At 39.3% G+C, this 18,068-nt stretch overlaps 1 protein-coding gene across 4 annotated transcripts in view; it reads left to right on the top strand.

The window, feature by feature from the left end:
- Nucleotides 1–522: 522 nt before the first annotated feature.
- SCAF8 (SR-related CTD associated factor 8) overlaps nt 523–18,068 on the top strand; it is a 150,949-nt gene continuing 133,403 nt past the window's right edge. For all 4 annotated transcript variants that reach the window (XM_033055703.1, XM_033055702.1, XM_033055704.1 and 1 more), the window contains exon 1: nt 523–905. In XM_033055703.1, the coding sequence (XP_032911594.1) occupies nt 876–905 (30 nt within the window). In that variant the 5' untranslated portion in view covers nt 523–875. The remainder of the gene's footprint in view (nt 906–18,068) is intronic.

Raw genomic sequence — 18,068 nt, 5'->3', positions numbered from 1 at the left:
TTTGGTGTGGAATTGAGTTGTAATATTCATGCAGTAAGTGCACTGGAGCTTTTGACTGATTTGCATTACGATTGTCTGGGTTTTCTCCTTTCCTCTTGATGAATAGTACAGATCGCTTGTGAGCTTATCGAGTTATGAAATTTTTTTTTGCCCTCCTACGCCTCGCTGATTGTTTTTCCCGTTTGCCTTTTTCCAAGCCTGCGTGCCGTTCCCAGTCTCGCCGGCGGGCCTTGCTGCGGGGAGAGGGAGGCTCAGCGGGCCGGGCATGAGAAGGCGAACGGTCCGAGGATCCGGAAACGATGTCCCAAGAACCCCGGGCTTTGCCTGCCGGTGACGAAACGCAGCAGCGCTTAGCACCTCGTTCCCGTAACCCTTTCCTTCCCGCCCGCTCCAGGAGGAGGAGGAGCGGAGCAGAGCGGGCGGGGCGGACGCGGCGCCGCCATCCCGGCAGCGCCCGTGCGTGCGGGCGCTGCCCGGCAGGGGGCGCTGTAGCCGCCTGCGCCGCTCCGGCGCTGCGCTGCGAGGAGCCCCCGCGTGTCCGCCATATTGGCGCCCGCGCCGCAGCCGCCGCGCGTTGTTCCTCCATCTCCTGCCGGCGCAGCCGCCCGGAGCCCAGCGCGGAAGGGAGGGAAGGAGGGAGGGAAGGGAACGCCGGCGCCGCCGGGCGGGAAGCGGGGCGAGGAGGAGACGGAAACGAGCGGGGCCCGCGTCCCCCCGCGCCCGCCCCCTGCGCCACCCGCCATGGAGAGGAGGCCGGGCGGCCCCTGAGCGAGGAGCGCACGCACGCACGGACCGAGACTTGCCCCCGCCCGGCCCGGTCCGGCCCGGCCGCCATCAGCGGAGAGAAGCCGCCCGGCTCCCGCCTCCGCCGCGACATGGAGGCTGTGAAAGCCTTTAACAGCGAGGTGTGTAACCCTGCCGGCGGCCTCCCCTCCTCGGGGCCGGGGAGCGGGCGGGGCCCCCGGGCCCGGCGCCTTCCCTGCCCCCCCTGCAGCAGGGAGGCTGCGGGAACTGGGGTAGCTCCGGGGGGCCCGGGGATGCGGGGGTGCTGCCGCAGGCCGGTGCGGCGCTCCCCCCCGCGTCGGGCGGGAAAGGGCCGTTGTCGCCGTCCCTGGGAAGCGGGAGGGTGGAGAGGGTAATGGAGACGTCCCCCTCCCCCCCAGCTTCTTCCGCCGTGAGGCTGGGGGCGGCTGAAGGGGAAGAATAGATCTGGCGGCGGGCTGGAGGAAGAGGAGGACGCGTGAGGAAGGCCGAGGAAGAGGAGGAGAAAGAGGTCTCTTCCTGGCGCCTGGCCTGCGGTGGGGCATATGATGCCCGGCCAACTTCACGAAGCGGCTGAGGAGGCTGCGCTGGGCGGCAGGGGAGTCCAGGCTCGCCTGGCATGGGGACTGTGCCCTTCCGCGCCTTCCCTCGTCTCTCCTTCCACCCTCTTCCTCCTCGCTAATTACATGTGTATCAGAACCCCGCCAGTGCGCGCTTTTAACACCTCGTGCAGCTAAGCTTTAAATTTGGGGAAAGGAATACAAAGGCACTGGAGGTTCGTCTCCGTGTTTAAGAGTAGTATATTCGCAGTGGTCAGGATGGAAGCAGGCATTCCCTACATGCTGCATAGAGCTCAGATCCTGCATTGAAGCACTGTGCAGAGAGCGGGCTATGGCACCGAAGAACACATGCATATATATAGGCTGAGGCGTTCGTACTGCACCTGGCTTCTCTTTTGTGCTGAGAGCTAATGTTTATTTTATTGGTAGATGGTTCTTGTGGCAACTCTGCTTTGTTGCACTCATTGTGAGAGTATAATTTGTATTTTGAAGTTAATGTACGAGCAAGAAAAACAAATACATGTGTTTTTTTACGAAGTCCCACATTTTACAAAGTAGTTTTTAACTTATATTGACCTTAGAAAGTATCAGCTCTTGTTACAATGTATAGTTCTACAGACTGCTCACATACTGAAGCTCCAAGTTGCCCTGTCACTAGCCCCAGCAGGGATGTAGTACGGTTTTAATGGTTTTCAGTAACGCCGTTTCATTTGACCTGTGGTGGAACAGTGTGGCAACCATGTTGTTGTTTCTACAAGCACAGTAAGATAGATTTTTAAAATGAGCAGGTACTCTCCAGTTACTCGGCAGCAGTTGTGCAGCTGTAAATGATGTGCAATTCTAGGTGTTGCACTTCATGCAATTTGAATTCTTAAGTAGGAAAAATCACGTTGTGGCCACTACAAGAGAAATAAGCACTATAAACTTTTATTCCTATTTTATTTTTCGATTGGCACATGTGCTATATTGTTATGTAGGGAAAAGGAAGAATCTGGTCACAAGAACAGAAGAACATAAGTTGTTCAGAACATTTTCCTTCTGTATACTTATCAGTAGGAACAGAATTCTTCCTCTCCATGTTGAAAAACAGCTTCTGACTGACTTGCTAAGCGCTTGGGTGTAAGTACTGTAAAAATGAGTCTGGGACTTAAGGTGGCAGCCATGCTGAGGAGGAGAACTTTAGGTTATGCCTTGAATTTTCTAAATGCTTAAAAAATGGTAGACAGTAGGTTGTTGGAAAAGAAGACACAGAGGATCTGACACAGTGTCATTTTAACCAACTTATCTACTATGATATAAATAGACAGCATCTCTGATTTAACCTCTATCTGTATTTGAATGCTGGGCTACAATGATGAGGAGGTTTTAAAGATGACCAAACAATCCCTGATCCTGGAAGTAAATGGTATCAGACTTACTACAGTTGAAGAATCCCAAGTGTCATTGCTTGCCACTCTTAACATCTCTGTGCAGAACTGGACTTTAACTGTCATTTTCTTGGTTCAACTTACCTACACACACTTTGCAATTTAGAACTGTGAAACAATTACTAGATATTTGAATTCGCTAAAGTGTATGAGTCTATATATTGCTGTTCCTAAATGGTTTTGATTAATTTACAAAATACTGGTACTTCACTTGTAAAATCCCATTCTTTGTTTATATTATGTTTTAAGGTTGTGTTAAACTCTAGAGCTGACGTCTGAGTCCTGTTTTAGAGTTTTTTGGCTTAAAATAGATGTAAATTAAATTTAGCAACAGATGGGACAGAATAAATTGTATAAAAAACTTTTACAATACTTTCTCTTATGCAGTTTGCGTTCAGTTAATAATTTTACAACAGTTTACGTAACTTACTGGTGAAAACCAGATGACACTTTAGAAGGAACATTCTAATACATTTAGACACTCAGGTGTTCCAGTTGGGTACTTCTGGAGTTGTTTTTTTCTGTTTGGTTTTTTAAAGGAAGGAGTTGTGTTTGGATTGTGCAGTGAAGCTAAAATAAAGACAGCTATCCAACTAGGGAGTATAATTAACTCAGAATTGTATGTGAGCTGAGCAATATCTTGTATTGTAACTATCCTATATGGCTATCAGGATTTAAGTGCTTAGAATAGACTTGTCATTAATTTGATTAGAAAGAAGAATTTCAAGTTTATTTGAACAGTAACTACTGGAAATAATGTTAGCTGTTGTGGAAAGCTGTTCAATGCCTAGTGATGATACATAGTACTGTCTGTGCTGCACCTAGTTGTATGTGTAAAATTAGCCCTAACATTTCAAGTCTTTGGAAGGATAAATTTAAAGCTCAGAAATAGTCAGACTCCTAAATTCCTAAATAAAATATGCTCAGTATTGTTTTCATGTAATGGTTGACATTTTCCTATTTGATTAAAACTGCTTGACAACTGAAAATTGGAATAATATACAACTCACTTACTATAGTGTTGAGGTAATTGCCAGTGTTTTGTACTAGAGTTTATTTCTACAGCTGGCACCATGAAGGCTTACCACTGCAGAGCCATTTTTCTCCAGACCTCCATTCAGGCCCTGAATTTTTTCAGAAAAGTACAAAATCAGATTCAAGAGGTCTTGACAGAAGAAAATGCCTCAAGTGTTTCAAATTCCTCTATATGTTCTGTAAAATGTATTTTGTTAAAAAAGAGTTGGAATGGGCTAGAGGCAAGCATGTGTACCCTCACAGTTCCAGTGCTCAGATGACCATGACTCAATTGCAGATCTGTGTAATTAAAATTCAGTATTTGTTACATAGTCAGCTCAGTGTTAAAGTCTTGCTGTTGTCATCAATTCTAGCTGGCCATTGTCACATTGCTTTCAGGTGCTGTACTTGAAGTTGGTTTTGAGTGCTATACTCCATGAAGTTTTCTTGCAGGTACTTGTCTTTCTTGTCCTTTTTGCTGTGGCAAACCAAATTATTTTTCACTTTATAATGTGAAGACTGCGTGGATAAAGAAGACTGATGGATGTTTTAATTCTAAAACACATTTAATTATTTTAAAATTTATTTCCATATTAACATGCAGAATAAATGTAAATCGTTTTACAGTCACATAGTCACAGGATTGTAGTTTATTTTAGGGGGAATGGAGATCGCAAATTCATTTTTAAGTACAACACAAACTGAATATTTGAAGTTATGCGTTATGCTTTGTTTAGCTATATTAACTGCATCTGTAAGAATTAAATAATAGGAATCTTGAAAAGACAGAACAAATTCAACTTAGATATTAATTTCTTTAAAAACTGCAATAGTAAGTCACTGATCTGGTTCAATTGAACATAGCATTTCTAATACTTTAAAGTTTATCAATGTCTTTACTCACAGGTACACATCTCTGCATGTATGAGCTTCATCAAGTGTTTCTGTTCATGATTTTTCATTCATTCTCTTTAAAAACAAAGCAAAAATATCTCCTGCATAAGCTATGCATGCTTTGGTCAAATAATTGAATATTGTTTTCATTTGAGTTGCTGAGACTGATTGTTGCATCTTTGATTTACAGCCATTTAGAAGGTTAGTAATGGTAAAGCCAACTCAGGAGAGCTAGATAGCATATGTAGATTTAGAATTTACCTTGTTGAATCCAATACACAAATAATTGTTATCATCCAGTGCTACAAATTTCAGCTGCATATTATGACATTGGAGAGGCAGTTGAGTAAAGGACAATTGTATATTTAAAAAAGGTAAAATAGAATAAGGCAAAACTGGTTCCTTGAAACTTGGGAACAAGAAGGTCATGTGTCTTCTGATTCCTTTCAGAAATGCCTTGTTCACTTGAGCATGTCCTGTATGAACAGCTCAGTTTCTCTTGTCTTTACAGTTGGATGCTGATACTTTAATGTATAAGAGATTGAGTCTCATCACGGGGACTTGGAATATCTGACATCTTAAAGTGGGAAGTGCTGTAAGGTTAAGGTAGTGATTACTGTTTGTTTAAGGAGTGATGTGGGTTCCTATGCCTTTTCTCTTCTAGGGTGTGAGAGTCAATTAAAACTTCTTCAGCATTGCTAGGTTGGTGTTATTGACAATGAAAGTGGTTGTCTTTGCATAGTTCATCATAAACTACGCTGAGCTTTTGGTGTGCATAATGCTTTTGAGAGTCAAGTAAGATGATACATAAAGTGGCTGTTGCTGCTTTTGGGTTCATTCTAAAATTGATCAGTGGGAGGGACATAGCAGACACTAATAGTTTACTAGTAACGCTATTGTCTCTGTACTTCATTTGCACTTCATGTTAGTTTGGCCAGCTTTATCATGATAATTCTTTGGAGGGTATATTTTAAGAGTCAGTGAGGAATAATTCATTGGTCTGCAATTTCAGAAATGTGACCCTTGGAAATGACCCACATTTTACACTCCGGGTATTGGAGTATGGGGGTAAAGTATAGAAGGCTAAATTAAATATTTTATTTCAGACTACTTTATTTAAATGGCATATTCTAAGTCAGCGAGGCGGGTTTTTCATGAAAGGATGCCAGTTGATGCTAAAAAAAGTTAAATGGTATGCCTCATATAGATGCTAAATAGAGATTGATGCTGAATAACTGGGGAAAGTGGGGAAAAAAGGGATGCTTTATAAAATAAGCAGGCAGGGCTTTGATGAGTGCAAATACATACTAGAAGTTATGTTAAAGAACGGTGAAAAGACACATAAGCTACTCCCTGTCAATATATTTTTCTTGGATTCTGCTGGATGTTTCATGTAGGCCAAAGCACCTGAAACGTCTGCAGGGGTTTTATTTCCTAGCTGCTGTAACAATGACAAAACCTGTATCTGTTTTCTCTGTCACCATATTTTACTAGTCATAAAAAAGAGTATGACCTTCTTTCATATCCTCTGCTGTTTGAAGGACTCTGCAGCTGTGATAAGTTTAAAACTTTCTTCTTTTTTGTTTATCTGTTACCCCATTTATGGTCTGATACTTGTAAATTTTATTGTAGCAAATTGAGATGCAAACTTCTGGTTTACTTTTGTCTTTTGTCAGAAAAAAAAGTGATATGTGCATCTGCAAGCAGACATTCATACATCTGAAAAGTTGTTTCTGTTTTTCAGTCTTAACCTGTGGGGTGGATGTGATTTTATTTTGCTGTATAATCCTGTAGTGTTTCTCAAAAAAAAGCATGAATATTTATATGAATTCCCTTAAGATGCATCAAAATATGTAAGAATTTGTTAGTTTCCTGTTTACTGTCAGGATCATTAGGAGCTGTATCAGTGAAATATTTTACTTTGTTGCTTCCCAACAAGAGTTGAACTTTGCTGGCTCTCAATGGTTTTTTTAAAGCGTAGGGAGAGAAAGTCCTTTTATCTTCAAGATACAGTAAATATTAAATTGATGTTCACCTGGTTAAATATCTCCATGTGTGCAGAATAAATATTTGCAGTTTTAATATCACACTTTCAAAGACTGATCTGACCTTTGGTTTTCATCGGCCACAGAACTTTGACTTCTGGCCTTGTAAAGACATGCTCATGCAAGTATGTGTTAAAGGCCCAAAATGTTAGGGTTTGATTTTATTTTGTTGCATGTCTTGCTCAAGAACCTAATTTCTTTAGTGAAATAGTATAGGACAGATGTTGATAGGTTTTCAGTCTTAGATACATAGACTTTAAATTTGTTCTTAAGCTGTGATCTGGATCAGATCCTTGTGAACCTGGAGCAGTTGCATAGATCTCCAGTTTCTACAGCCTCTCTGGCGTTGTAACTGGATAGTTACAACTATTGATCCTACTTACTATTCATTTAGAGAGCCGCGAGTCATTTTGCAGTTTAAAACAAATGCCCTTCTGAACTCTTATAACTTCAGATCCTTTGATTGTCACCTGCTTACCAAGATTATACCCGGGGCTACAGTCTTTGACAGAGTACTTGAAATTATCTTAACAAGTCTTGTTTGGATTTGCCACTATTTGAGTCATGCCCCATCCTTGGAAGTATTCCAGGCCAAGTTGAATGGGACTTAGAGCAACCTGGGCTAGTGGAAAGTGTCCCTGACCATAGCAGGGAGGTTGGAACTAGATGACCTTTAAATTCTCTTCCAACCCAAACCGTTCTATGACTAACAGTCTTCTTTCCTGTGACCGATGTAGAAGTGGAGTCTGGTAAACCAGATGGCTTTCTTACAGGAAAAAAACCATTCAGAACAAAAATTTTGTGATAAGGCAGGTTTAAAAATACTTTATGGTACTTAAGTTGCTCTCATAACAATGTTTTTTCACTTAGGAAGAGGTCTTTTATTTTCTTGTCTGTAAAATTGGTTCAACATTTTACCTCTGGACAGCCACCAAAAAATTCATCCTGAGTGGCTCCTTCAGCTTTGGTTATATCCCACGCTTATGGCCCCAGCAGCCACTGGTGTAACTCCATTGTGAGGCCTGGGGCAGAGGTGCATAATTGGCTGTTCGTATGTGCATCTAGAGTTCAGTGAGCTTGGCTTTGCAAGTTCAAAAACAAAAAACTTTTGGAAAAAGTTCAGAACAATATTAGTCCTTATTCCTGTTCACAACTTTGCAGAAGTTGCACGTGTATTTCTAATTCTTCCATTTCTTCACTTCTTTGGAACTGCTTTTCTGCAGTATGTCTCAGGGACCACTGACAACAGCAGTAGTTAGGTGGGTAATTTTATTAACCTTGTTCAGGAACTCTTTCTATATTTTGGGGTACATACTCCTTAAGGCAAAAACACAATGTCCAGTTACTGCTGTACTAGTATTGTATATATATATATATGTATATATATACTACCTCTTCTTACCATATGTACTGATCAAAAGGAGACATTTTTATTAATATAATTTAAAATGAATTGTTAACATTTGGAGGAAATAAGAAGAAATGAGTGCATTGTCACTGTGACCCTCTCTATCAGATTTATCCCTACCAGAAATGCGTATTTCTTGTAATAGCCTGCTGTTTCTGTTGTTAGGCTATTGGGAAGTGAGCTGACATTTGTACAAAGGTGACTACTATGGATATACAACAACTTACCATTTTGTTTCCACTTCTTTTTGTCAGAGTTTGCCTACATAGCTTAGCTGGTTTTACTGGGTGCAGTTTTTGATTGCATGAGGCTGTTCTTTTCTCCTGTCTTTGGTTATATGAGTGGGTGGCTGATGCTTTGACATTCAGAAATGCGCATGTTTAATTTACTAAACGACGTGTGGAAGGTGAGGCTTGGCACCTTTGTTAATGTGTTTGCTGTTGATGGTTTTGAGGGTTGGCAGAGAGTGTTCTGGTTCCCATTTAAAATGAAGGCACAAAAGATGTGCCCCAAGAAGAGTGGCGGAGCTGAGATCCAGGAGGCAGTATTAGCAAGGAATGATGGTTTGGGTGGATGGTGGCTGAGCAGTAAACAGTAAAGGGTAATAATACCTGAGAGGTTAAAGCCACCTATTTTTGTAGCCTTTAGCTTGTTTATTATAAGATACTGTTTATAACAGTTTTGAAAGATTGAAGTAAATACTGCTTTATAGAAAATTATAACAGCTCAACAAGGTGCACTGCCTCTATGTGAGGAAGTGAATAGCTGTCTTACATATTTGAATTGGAATTTATTATTGAAATAGCATTCATTTTTGGGAAAGGTAATTTAGAAGATGTATCATCTTGTGCTGGTCAGTGTAGAGCTCAGCATTTCCAAATACAGTAATTTCACGATTATAAGCCGCACCGAGTATAAGCCACATCACCAGGTGTTAGCAGCTTTTCATTCTTTGTCCATATATAAGCCGCACCTGATTATAAGCCGCATGTTACAATACAGACTGTGATAAAAGGTATCTGTTCTATCACCACCTGTTGAGGGTGGGGGCAGTGATCCTTATCTCAGCGGGAGATATTCTGCTAATGGGCCATCCATTGAAACCAGGCAGAGCATTGTTCTTTTCACACCCCATCCTTCCTCCAGCCAGTCATTTTCTGCTAATGGCCCATTGAGTCCCACTGTGGGACTGATAAAATTACTGCATCCCATTGGGAGTTGCTCCAGCCAGGAGGAAGAGCCCAACATTTCTTACCAAGATAAAAACAGAGGTTTTGGGACACTAAGGGAGCCCCTTTCTCCGCTGGACTCCAGAGGAAAACCAGATATCTCCACATCACCACTGGACCTCTGGAGGGAAACTGCACCTTCTACAGGAGCACTGCTCCAACTGAATCACATCTGTCACTGCAAGGGGACTGCAGCCACCATTTAATGGGACTGCTACCAACACCCTGCCTGACGGGGTGTCAGATTGTACTCTGTCAGGGTTTGGAGTTTGTTTCTTTGTAGTACTGCATTTCTATTTTAATTTCCCTAGAAAAGAAATGTTATTCCTAATTCCCATATTTTTACCTGAAAGCCCCTTGACTTCAAAATTATAATAATTTGGAGGGAGGGTGTTTACATTTTCCATTTCAAAGAGAAGCTCCTGCCTTTCTCAGCAGACACCTGTCCTCCAAACTAAAACAGCAGCTTTTCATTATCTGTCCATATATAAGCCGCACCTGATTATAAGCCACACTTTGGGGTCGGACAAGAATTTTAGTCAAAATGGTGCGGCTTATAATCATGAAATTACTGTAATTAGTTTAGAGTTGAGTGGTAAGGGTTTCCTTTTTTTTTTTTTTTTATTCTCCAACTTCAGTATTTATTAGTTACAGAAACTTAAGTAGAATTAATTATGTGCTTTCTTTGCTTTCCACCCCTGTTATTCTATCATTTGTTTCTTCTCTAAAGTGCAAAATACTAATAATTGTTCTCACTATAAAACTCTTGGTTTAAAAATGTTGGCCTTGTGGCAGGACTTTATGGAGCTCTCAGTGCATAATTTAGAAATTAGTATGATAGATAAAAATACAATTCTGATATTTTGCTAGGGATGTGATTGCAGTTTTAAAAAGAGAAATAATCATACTTAAAAATGCTTTTGGCTTTTTCAGAGGGTAAGTCCAAAGAACTTAGAATATATTAACCAGATTGTTAGAAACCAGTGGAAAGACCTAATCAAATCAAAGTCTTTCAGAGTACTGAATATTAACAAAGTATTAACTGTACATATTAAAAAAAACAAAGCTGGTTCACATGAAAAGAAGTAGCTTCAGATAATGTTGATCTTCATAACTTGATTACCAGAAATGCAGTAGTAGCCACTTGCTTAATTTTCACAAGAGTGAAATGAAGCACTTAAGCACTTAACAGGAAATAAAGACAATTTATATGACAAATATATTGGTCAAAGAAATCCAATCCAGTACAAACTGTGATTACTTTCTTTTTTAAATTTTGAATCACTAACTTTCATTGTGAATGCAGGGGTTTTAAACTATATCCGAGGAGATATTTTGAAATCGACATAACAAGACAGTTTTTGTCATGAGCTCTCAAAACAGTTGGCAGAGAAAATGTGTGAGTCTGATTTTCAAAATGTTTAAGATCTGTTCCTATATTTCATATCTCAGAATTGTAGAGGTGTGATTGTAGTTAGACTTTTCTAAGCCTTTAAACTCTGTGTTATGCCACACTGCATTGGAACAAGGACAGAGGGTACTTCTCCAGTGTGGGAAGCCCTCAAGCTCACATCTGGAAATCTGTGGAGACTGGTGTTTTGACAGAAGCTGATCAGTTTTCCTCTTGATCTAGAATTAGCTATATAATAATGATAAAATGTTAGTCATGGAAATCAGCCATATGTCGGGACAGATGAGAAAATTGCTTGAAGTGAAATGCTCCCGTTATTTTCCTTTGTTTTCTTGTGTGATACTCTTATTTGAATCTTCCTGTTATTGGGAGTTCAGGCATTGGTGAAGTGCTCACCCTTACCTACCAATTTAATCTGGTCCGTTTCGGTCTTTCTAAGCTTTTTGTTCCCATGCACCAAACACCCCAAGTTACTATGAAGAGAAAAAGGGAATTGTGTTTTATGACTTCTAAATGGCTAAGAGCTAGCGTAGTACGTTCTAGAGATTATCTGACGTTAGCATCTGTTCTGCAGTTGTGTAGAGTTCAGGAAAGTGGAGCCAAATCCAGGTGGTTTCTTTAAATTCCAGTTTTATGTTCATATTTGTACAAAGCAGACTCTACTAAGAGAACTTAAAAGCTCTCTTTGAAAGGAGTAGTGGCAAGGGTTTACAGAAAATTGTAATGGGCTGTTGGCTCAAATATGTAATAACTAAAACGGAATTTTGTCTTTCCGTCTCAAATTTTTTGGGTTCAGTAAACTTGAAAGTCATAATTGTGTTTCTTTAAAACAAAATAAGTAGGAGAAGCACTACACAAATGCAGTGGTGGTAACACCTGACTTATGTACTGATATCTGATGGGCTGGAAAGACTACTGTATTACCTTTGCATCTTACTTCACTTAGTTTCTTGTACAGTAGTTGGCATGAATATTTAAATGTCCTCTTTAAACATAAAGAGTGGTGTATAATGCAACTGATGTGTGGGGAGGGGCTGAGTTTTTCATGTGAGTGTCGTTGGTTGCCTTCAAATTTTTTTTAAGGAACATGCACTTAGAGATCAACAAAATTGACTATTATTTTATCTTTGTTAATTAAAATCATGTGTCATGCACTTTTTTTTTGACAATGATTGTATTAAGGTAGTTGCTGTTGTGTTGCAAACCGCTCATTCAACTTTTTTAATGTTGAATTTTGGCAATTCATCTTGGTTGATAACTGAAAGAACAGATTTTTTTTGTCCCCTCCAAACTGAAATACCTTATGCTGAAAGGAGCATCTGCCATTCTGGTCATCCTGCATGCACATCTGTGGTATATATTTTAATATTTATATGCAGCACTGAGGGTAACAAAGTGCTGACAGGCTTTAAATAGCGGTTCTCATAGCTGCCGTATCAGTGTTACAGAGATTTATCTGTGTGAATATCTCTTCCTTTGTATCCCATTAGACTAGAGTTGTTCACAGCTTTCAAACCTTCTAAAATTATATGGCAAAATTATATGAAAAATTATTCCTAGCTGCTTTCCTTGTCTTTAAAGGATGTGGCAGAGGTATAAAAAAAGGATATATTATTTATGAAGCTTTTAATATTTTAATAAAGTTAGTACTTCTTTCTATTCTTTATTCAAAATTTTGGTACATGAGCAGCTGTCTGGCTCTTTTGCCTGTTGAATAAGAGCACTGGAAGATGTTGGAATTAAGTGCTGGGCTTTGTAGAAGTGAAGTGCTGTTGCCCTTCCACAGATATGTGTAGTAACTTGCTCTTTAAGCAACTGCCCATCCTTGGGGTTGTAAGTTCATGTGCATGATGTCTGGTCTTCACTTGAGAAACTTTAGGGTGTAGCTTAGCAGCATGTAGTACTACCTTGTAAATTACAGCTGTGTGTGGCAGTTTGCTTTTTACAGGTATTTACAGTAGATTTCACTTTAAGTACTTCTTTAATTATGATTGTAATGATAAAACTGTTGTTTGTGATAGTGGATGATGAAAATTTGAAATATGCTGATAAATTCCATGACTTTCAGTAGGCCTTCTCTTTAACACCACTTTTCTTTAACAGAATTAAAGAAAAAATTAAAGAAAATTGCAGAGTAGAAATTCACTGCTTTATATATAGATAGCATCAACCTGATCTTTTGCATTTCCCCCTAATCCAAACATATAATTCGTATAGCTCACTAGATTTTCAAGGAAACCTGTATTTTTTTTCCCCCAGAGTTTAGAAAGAGAACTTGGTTTATTTAAAATTATATTATGGAGAAGTGAGTATTAACAATGGTGTTAACCTTTATGTACACTGGAATATTGCCCTATATGTAGTGTCTTAGCTCTCCCCATCATTACTTTTTGCTGTACAAATCATTATACTGTTTTATCAGATAGAGGAAAATACGGAATTGTGAGTATAATTAACTGGCTTTAAATGCTGGCCTAGTCCTGATACAAAGATGTACATTTCTGTAGGAAAAAGTCTTAGAAACCAGTTTTAGCACTATTACTTTGATAATTTTTTATACTTCTAATGCTTTCGGTGTAGTAATCTGTTACGTACTTTACATGGACATTTGGCTGTCATCTGATTCTTACTTTGCAAGAACATGACCCTGGGAATTGCTTTCATTAAGACAAATTTGAATTTGTAGCAGGTGTATCTTTGTGGACTCATTTTGTCCCTGAAGTGCCATTCAGATTGAGGTCTTCTTCCCTGTAAGGTTTTTCTGTGATTTATATTTAGCATTTAATTAAACATGCATGTTTCTATCAAAGGTTTGTTGGTTGTCCTCCACCTAATTTTCAAAATACCAGTGTGTGTAGGATGTGGTTGGATGGAATCATCATACAGGAAACCAGTGAAACAATTTTCCCCCACACAAATTCACTGTAAATTTTGTCTGGTGTTTTCTTTAGCTTAAATGGGTTGAGAAGATTAATGTTCATTTATATTTTGTATTTTCCTGTATTGTTGGGAATGTGTTTGGAGCTGAGCATGTTCAGTCATCTAGAATGCTTGAGGCAGGCAGAATAGTCTTGTCCACAGCTTTCTAGAATAAACTGATAGATCATTAGATGTCCATAGACATTGAAATCAAATGTATGCTACTGTTAAGTGTGCTGTCTTGAAAAAAAATACTGACATTTTTTGCAGTAACTTGAAAGTATTCTCTTTACTTCAGCTACTTTTTCTCTCAGAGGAGAGTAAAATTATTCCCCAAAGATCGTACAGGAATCATGCATTAATGCTCTAACTTAATTATTTAACACTTGTTTTTTCAAAACCTGAGCTAACAGTTTGAAAATTGTTTACCTTACCAGTACACTCAGACCCCTTGAGACTTGTCATTGATTGTGTAACTCTTGCCTCATCCCCTCTTGTTCCCCCCTACCCCTTTCTGTAGAATTTTCGGTTTTATTCCTTCCTTGTCCTTGTGTGATAATGTCATCTACATTTAGAGGGGAAATGTTTTATCTTTAATATTCTGATGTGCCATAGTCAAGAAGGGACAGTACAAAACAAAAGCTTTGTAAAAAAATTTTTATGTATATTTGCAGTTTTGTTGTTGGTTTTTTTTAATCAGGGTTTAATCTTTCAGTTTATTTTAAGTAGCCCACTCTTAACTGAAGCAGCGTTCTCCCAAATGTTGTGTTTGTGTTGCAGTGACTGCTTAAGAGAGTCTTTGTGTCAGAGTGACTCTTAGGTGAATACACAGATCACTGGAGCAGTGATCTTTTCTGGGCAAATATCAGGAGACTGTTTCTTCTCTTGAGATGGTAGGATAGATGGGAGATAAGTTTTGGTTTGATTGAGATCAGCATATTCTTTTTTCTGCTGCAAAATCAGTTACTAAGTGAATAGGAAAAATTAATCCATTGACTTGTAAGGTGGTTTTAAAATGTGGTTTTGTTATGTATGTTCATTATTATCAGGTGATAAATGTGCAGTTGTTTGGAGAAAAATTCTTAATGTACATTTTAAAAAGACTACACACACTGTGGTACTTTCCACAGCAATGCCTCAGATTTCAACACCAAATGTCTGTACTTATGGGACTTTCTATAAGAAATGGTGCAAATACTTTCACTTTGCAAATCTTTACAACAGGAAACTTAGGAAGATAACTAGAAAAAAGTGTTAGTTGGTGGTCAAATATCTTTGAGTAGTAATCAGACATTTAAAGATACTGATCAGTTTTTGCCTTTGAGCAAGGGTTTCATATGAGTTGATGTATGTCCAGAAAAGCAGTAAGTGGCTAGTAAATGGAAGATTTTTTTCATAATTCACATTCATATAATAGCTTAGCTCTAAAGCATGGGTTGTTTTTTTTTAAAGTTTACATTTGGGTTTCTGTCTGCTCGTTTTCTTTGTTCTTTCAGCTTGTAAACGTGAACTAACCTGTTTCAAAACCTCTGAAACTTCTGGTTTTATCTGGTATTTGAAGATTACAGTGTTTCACTTTCAACCCTCTGAAATGAACTGTATTTCTAGTGAAAAAAATGCAGCTGCTTGATGTGATAAGGCTCGAACTTCATTTGAATAAGACCCTTTAAATGGAGAGCTACATTTTATGCTAACATACACATAGCTGACTGTAATTTATACAGTTATCTGAAGGAATGGGTGTGTTTCATTATGGTATCAGGGCACAGACTTAGAAAGTGGTGACAGTTTAGTTTCTGTGTTAATTCCCTGTGAGGCATGCCAGCCCTTCCAAGCTAAGGACAACTACACTGGGCAGTTAGGACCACATCCACCAGCGTGACTCTTGCTTACTCTTTGCTCATCTCATGTGATATGCTCTCGGTTGAGGAAGATCCTTCCCACTTATCTTCACTACTGAGGTTGTATTGACATATGCCTCTTCTTGGTAACCCTGTTCACCAGCTGAAGAACCTTTGTTCTTCACTTGAAAGCTTCTCCACAGTTTTAGTCATCCCTGGTGATTTCATGCCAGCCTTGGAGATTGTACAGTTGAGAATGCCCTGTTGGTTAGTGCTGTTGCCTAAATAATCTGAGTCTAAACGCTCGTTTACTGCATTTACTTCTGAGATTTTTCTGGTTTACTCTTGAGTTGATACCTTCAATGCAATCTTCCATGTATCAGCAGATTTCTTTGCTGAATGGCAATAGCCAGCTTCAAAGCCAGTGTCCACTACTTCCTGTGTACTTGAGTTTAATTTGTCAGCCTGATTATTACTTGGTAGTGTCACCGATGTTCCTCATCAGCTTTTGACAGTCTGACTTTGTCCTAACCAGAATATAGGTGACAGAAGGTACAAGTGGGTTCTGTTGGGACTTCCTTTTACTGTGCACCAAATGGCTGTTCATTCAGATTGTTTGCTGGCCGTATTTAAGGAGTGTTTGGTTGGGTTATTTGTTATGCAAGAGCCCTGTTTAGGACAGCTTAGTTTCTTGGGAGCCTTTTGTGAAAGATCTTTGGTAAATATGATTTGGTGGTCCAGTCAGTCTTATATCAGTTATTTCTCATTGTGCTCATGGAGTCTTTCAGAGAAGAACAATATACTGAGATGTGGCTTTTCCTTACAACAGCTGCATGGTATTATCTGTGTCCCCACTCATACTTTTATTTTGAGTAATTTATTTATGTGATATTTTCTGTTACAAACATTTAACCTAACTGACCCTTTGTTTACTAATTCTGCCCTTGAACCCTTGTCAGAAATTCATGTTGCTTTTCCTGTCTTTCAGAGCTATAAGATTGAGTCTGTTTTAAATGAGAGTTCATGAATCACAGCTACCAGGTCTTTCATTCTTGAGTTCTGTTCCAATTCTTTGTTATTTTTCACATTGTGAGCTTGTTATTTACCTTCTTGTAAACACACTTCAGGAGGATTCTGATGTGGAATAAAAGTTTTTCCTTAGTGTGCAGATCTGAAAAAAAAAAGTGGGGAGGGTATTTTTTTCTGTAGGGCGTTATCTCCTATGAGTCCTCCTGTAAGTGCTGATTGTCCTGGACAAGCATTTTAGTAGCTTTACTATTCCTTCTGTCTTCTGAAATGTGCTGATTTTCATGCTGTTTCCTGTTTGTTTCTCAAACTTAATCTTGATTGCGCTATCTTTTGCATGTACATTACCAGCCAGAGTTTATGGTCACTCCTACTCCTCCCCATCCCTTTGAATATTACTACTGATTTTGTCAAGAGTATGATTTTATTTCAGAGCATTTCCTTGATTTTACTATTTAGCCATGTTGCTGGTTTTTTTTTTTCTGGTTTATTTAAAAACTTATTTTATGTGAGGGCAAGCAGTTACCTTCTGCAAATGAGCATGAGTGTCTGACAAAACTAAGGCACTGGTCTTAGAGAGCAATCTGGTTTAGCTAAACATCTGGAGGAAAAATTAAACTAGGATATAAGCACACATTTTAAAAATAATGCATATGTCTTTAACTCCTTGTTCTTCAAATTCCAAGTGTCTTAAAAGAATCATCTATGCTGGATGAAAGAAGTTTTCATTACTAGAGAGGCAACCTAGTCTTGTTTCTTTTTGATGACATAGACAGTGGGATTGAATGGAACCTCAGCATTGAGGTGGAACTGATACGCCTGAGGGATGACATCCAGAAGGAACCTGACAGGCTTGAGGAGAGAACCCATGTGAGCTTCATATTGTGCAAGACCAAGTGCATGGTCCTTTAGCACCTTGGCCAAGGCAATCACCAGTCTTTCCAAGTGAATCAACTTTTCAGAATGAAATGTTTTGTAATAAATTAAAAACTTCTTGAGGACAATTACAGGAAAATAATTTTGAGGTGTTATTTATTTTATTGTCTTTTTTGAGGTACTAAATTTGGGATCTGTGTGTTTTTAAAATTCCTGTTAAAATCTGTAATAGATGTCTCCATTGTCCAAAAAACCTCTCTATACAGAAATACTGTTTTACTCTTTTTTATTGATTTCCTTCAACCACCACCTTTCCTCCTTGAATTATTGGTCCTTGATGCTAAATTTGCCTATTTGCTACCTGGAATAAAGTATTGGGATGTTGGCAACAGCCCATGTTATCCTGCTGGCTTTTGGTATATTCCTGATAAGTGGTGCTAAGATACCTGACTGCTCACAGCCAATGTTTTGGAGTCAGTTGTGCACAACTCTTGCTTGTTTCCCAGCACTGCATAATGGCTTCCTTGATACTTTGAACTGCCCCATTAGGGTCCAGATTATTCAAAGCTGATGGCCTGGTCAAGTGTGGTCCCTGTGAGTATCTTGTGTGAGTCAGTGGTTCTCCCTCCTTACAGCTGTGTGTGTTATAGGTGAAG

This window comes from Catharus ustulatus, chromosome 3, assembly GCF_009819885.2.
Source record: "Catharus ustulatus isolate bCatUst1 chromosome 3, bCatUst1.pri.v2, whole genome shotgun sequence".
Lineage (NCBI taxonomy): Eukaryota > Metazoa > Chordata > Aves > Passeriformes > Turdidae > Catharus > Catharus ustulatus.
This window is presented reverse-complemented; position numbering and strand designations above follow the sequence as displayed.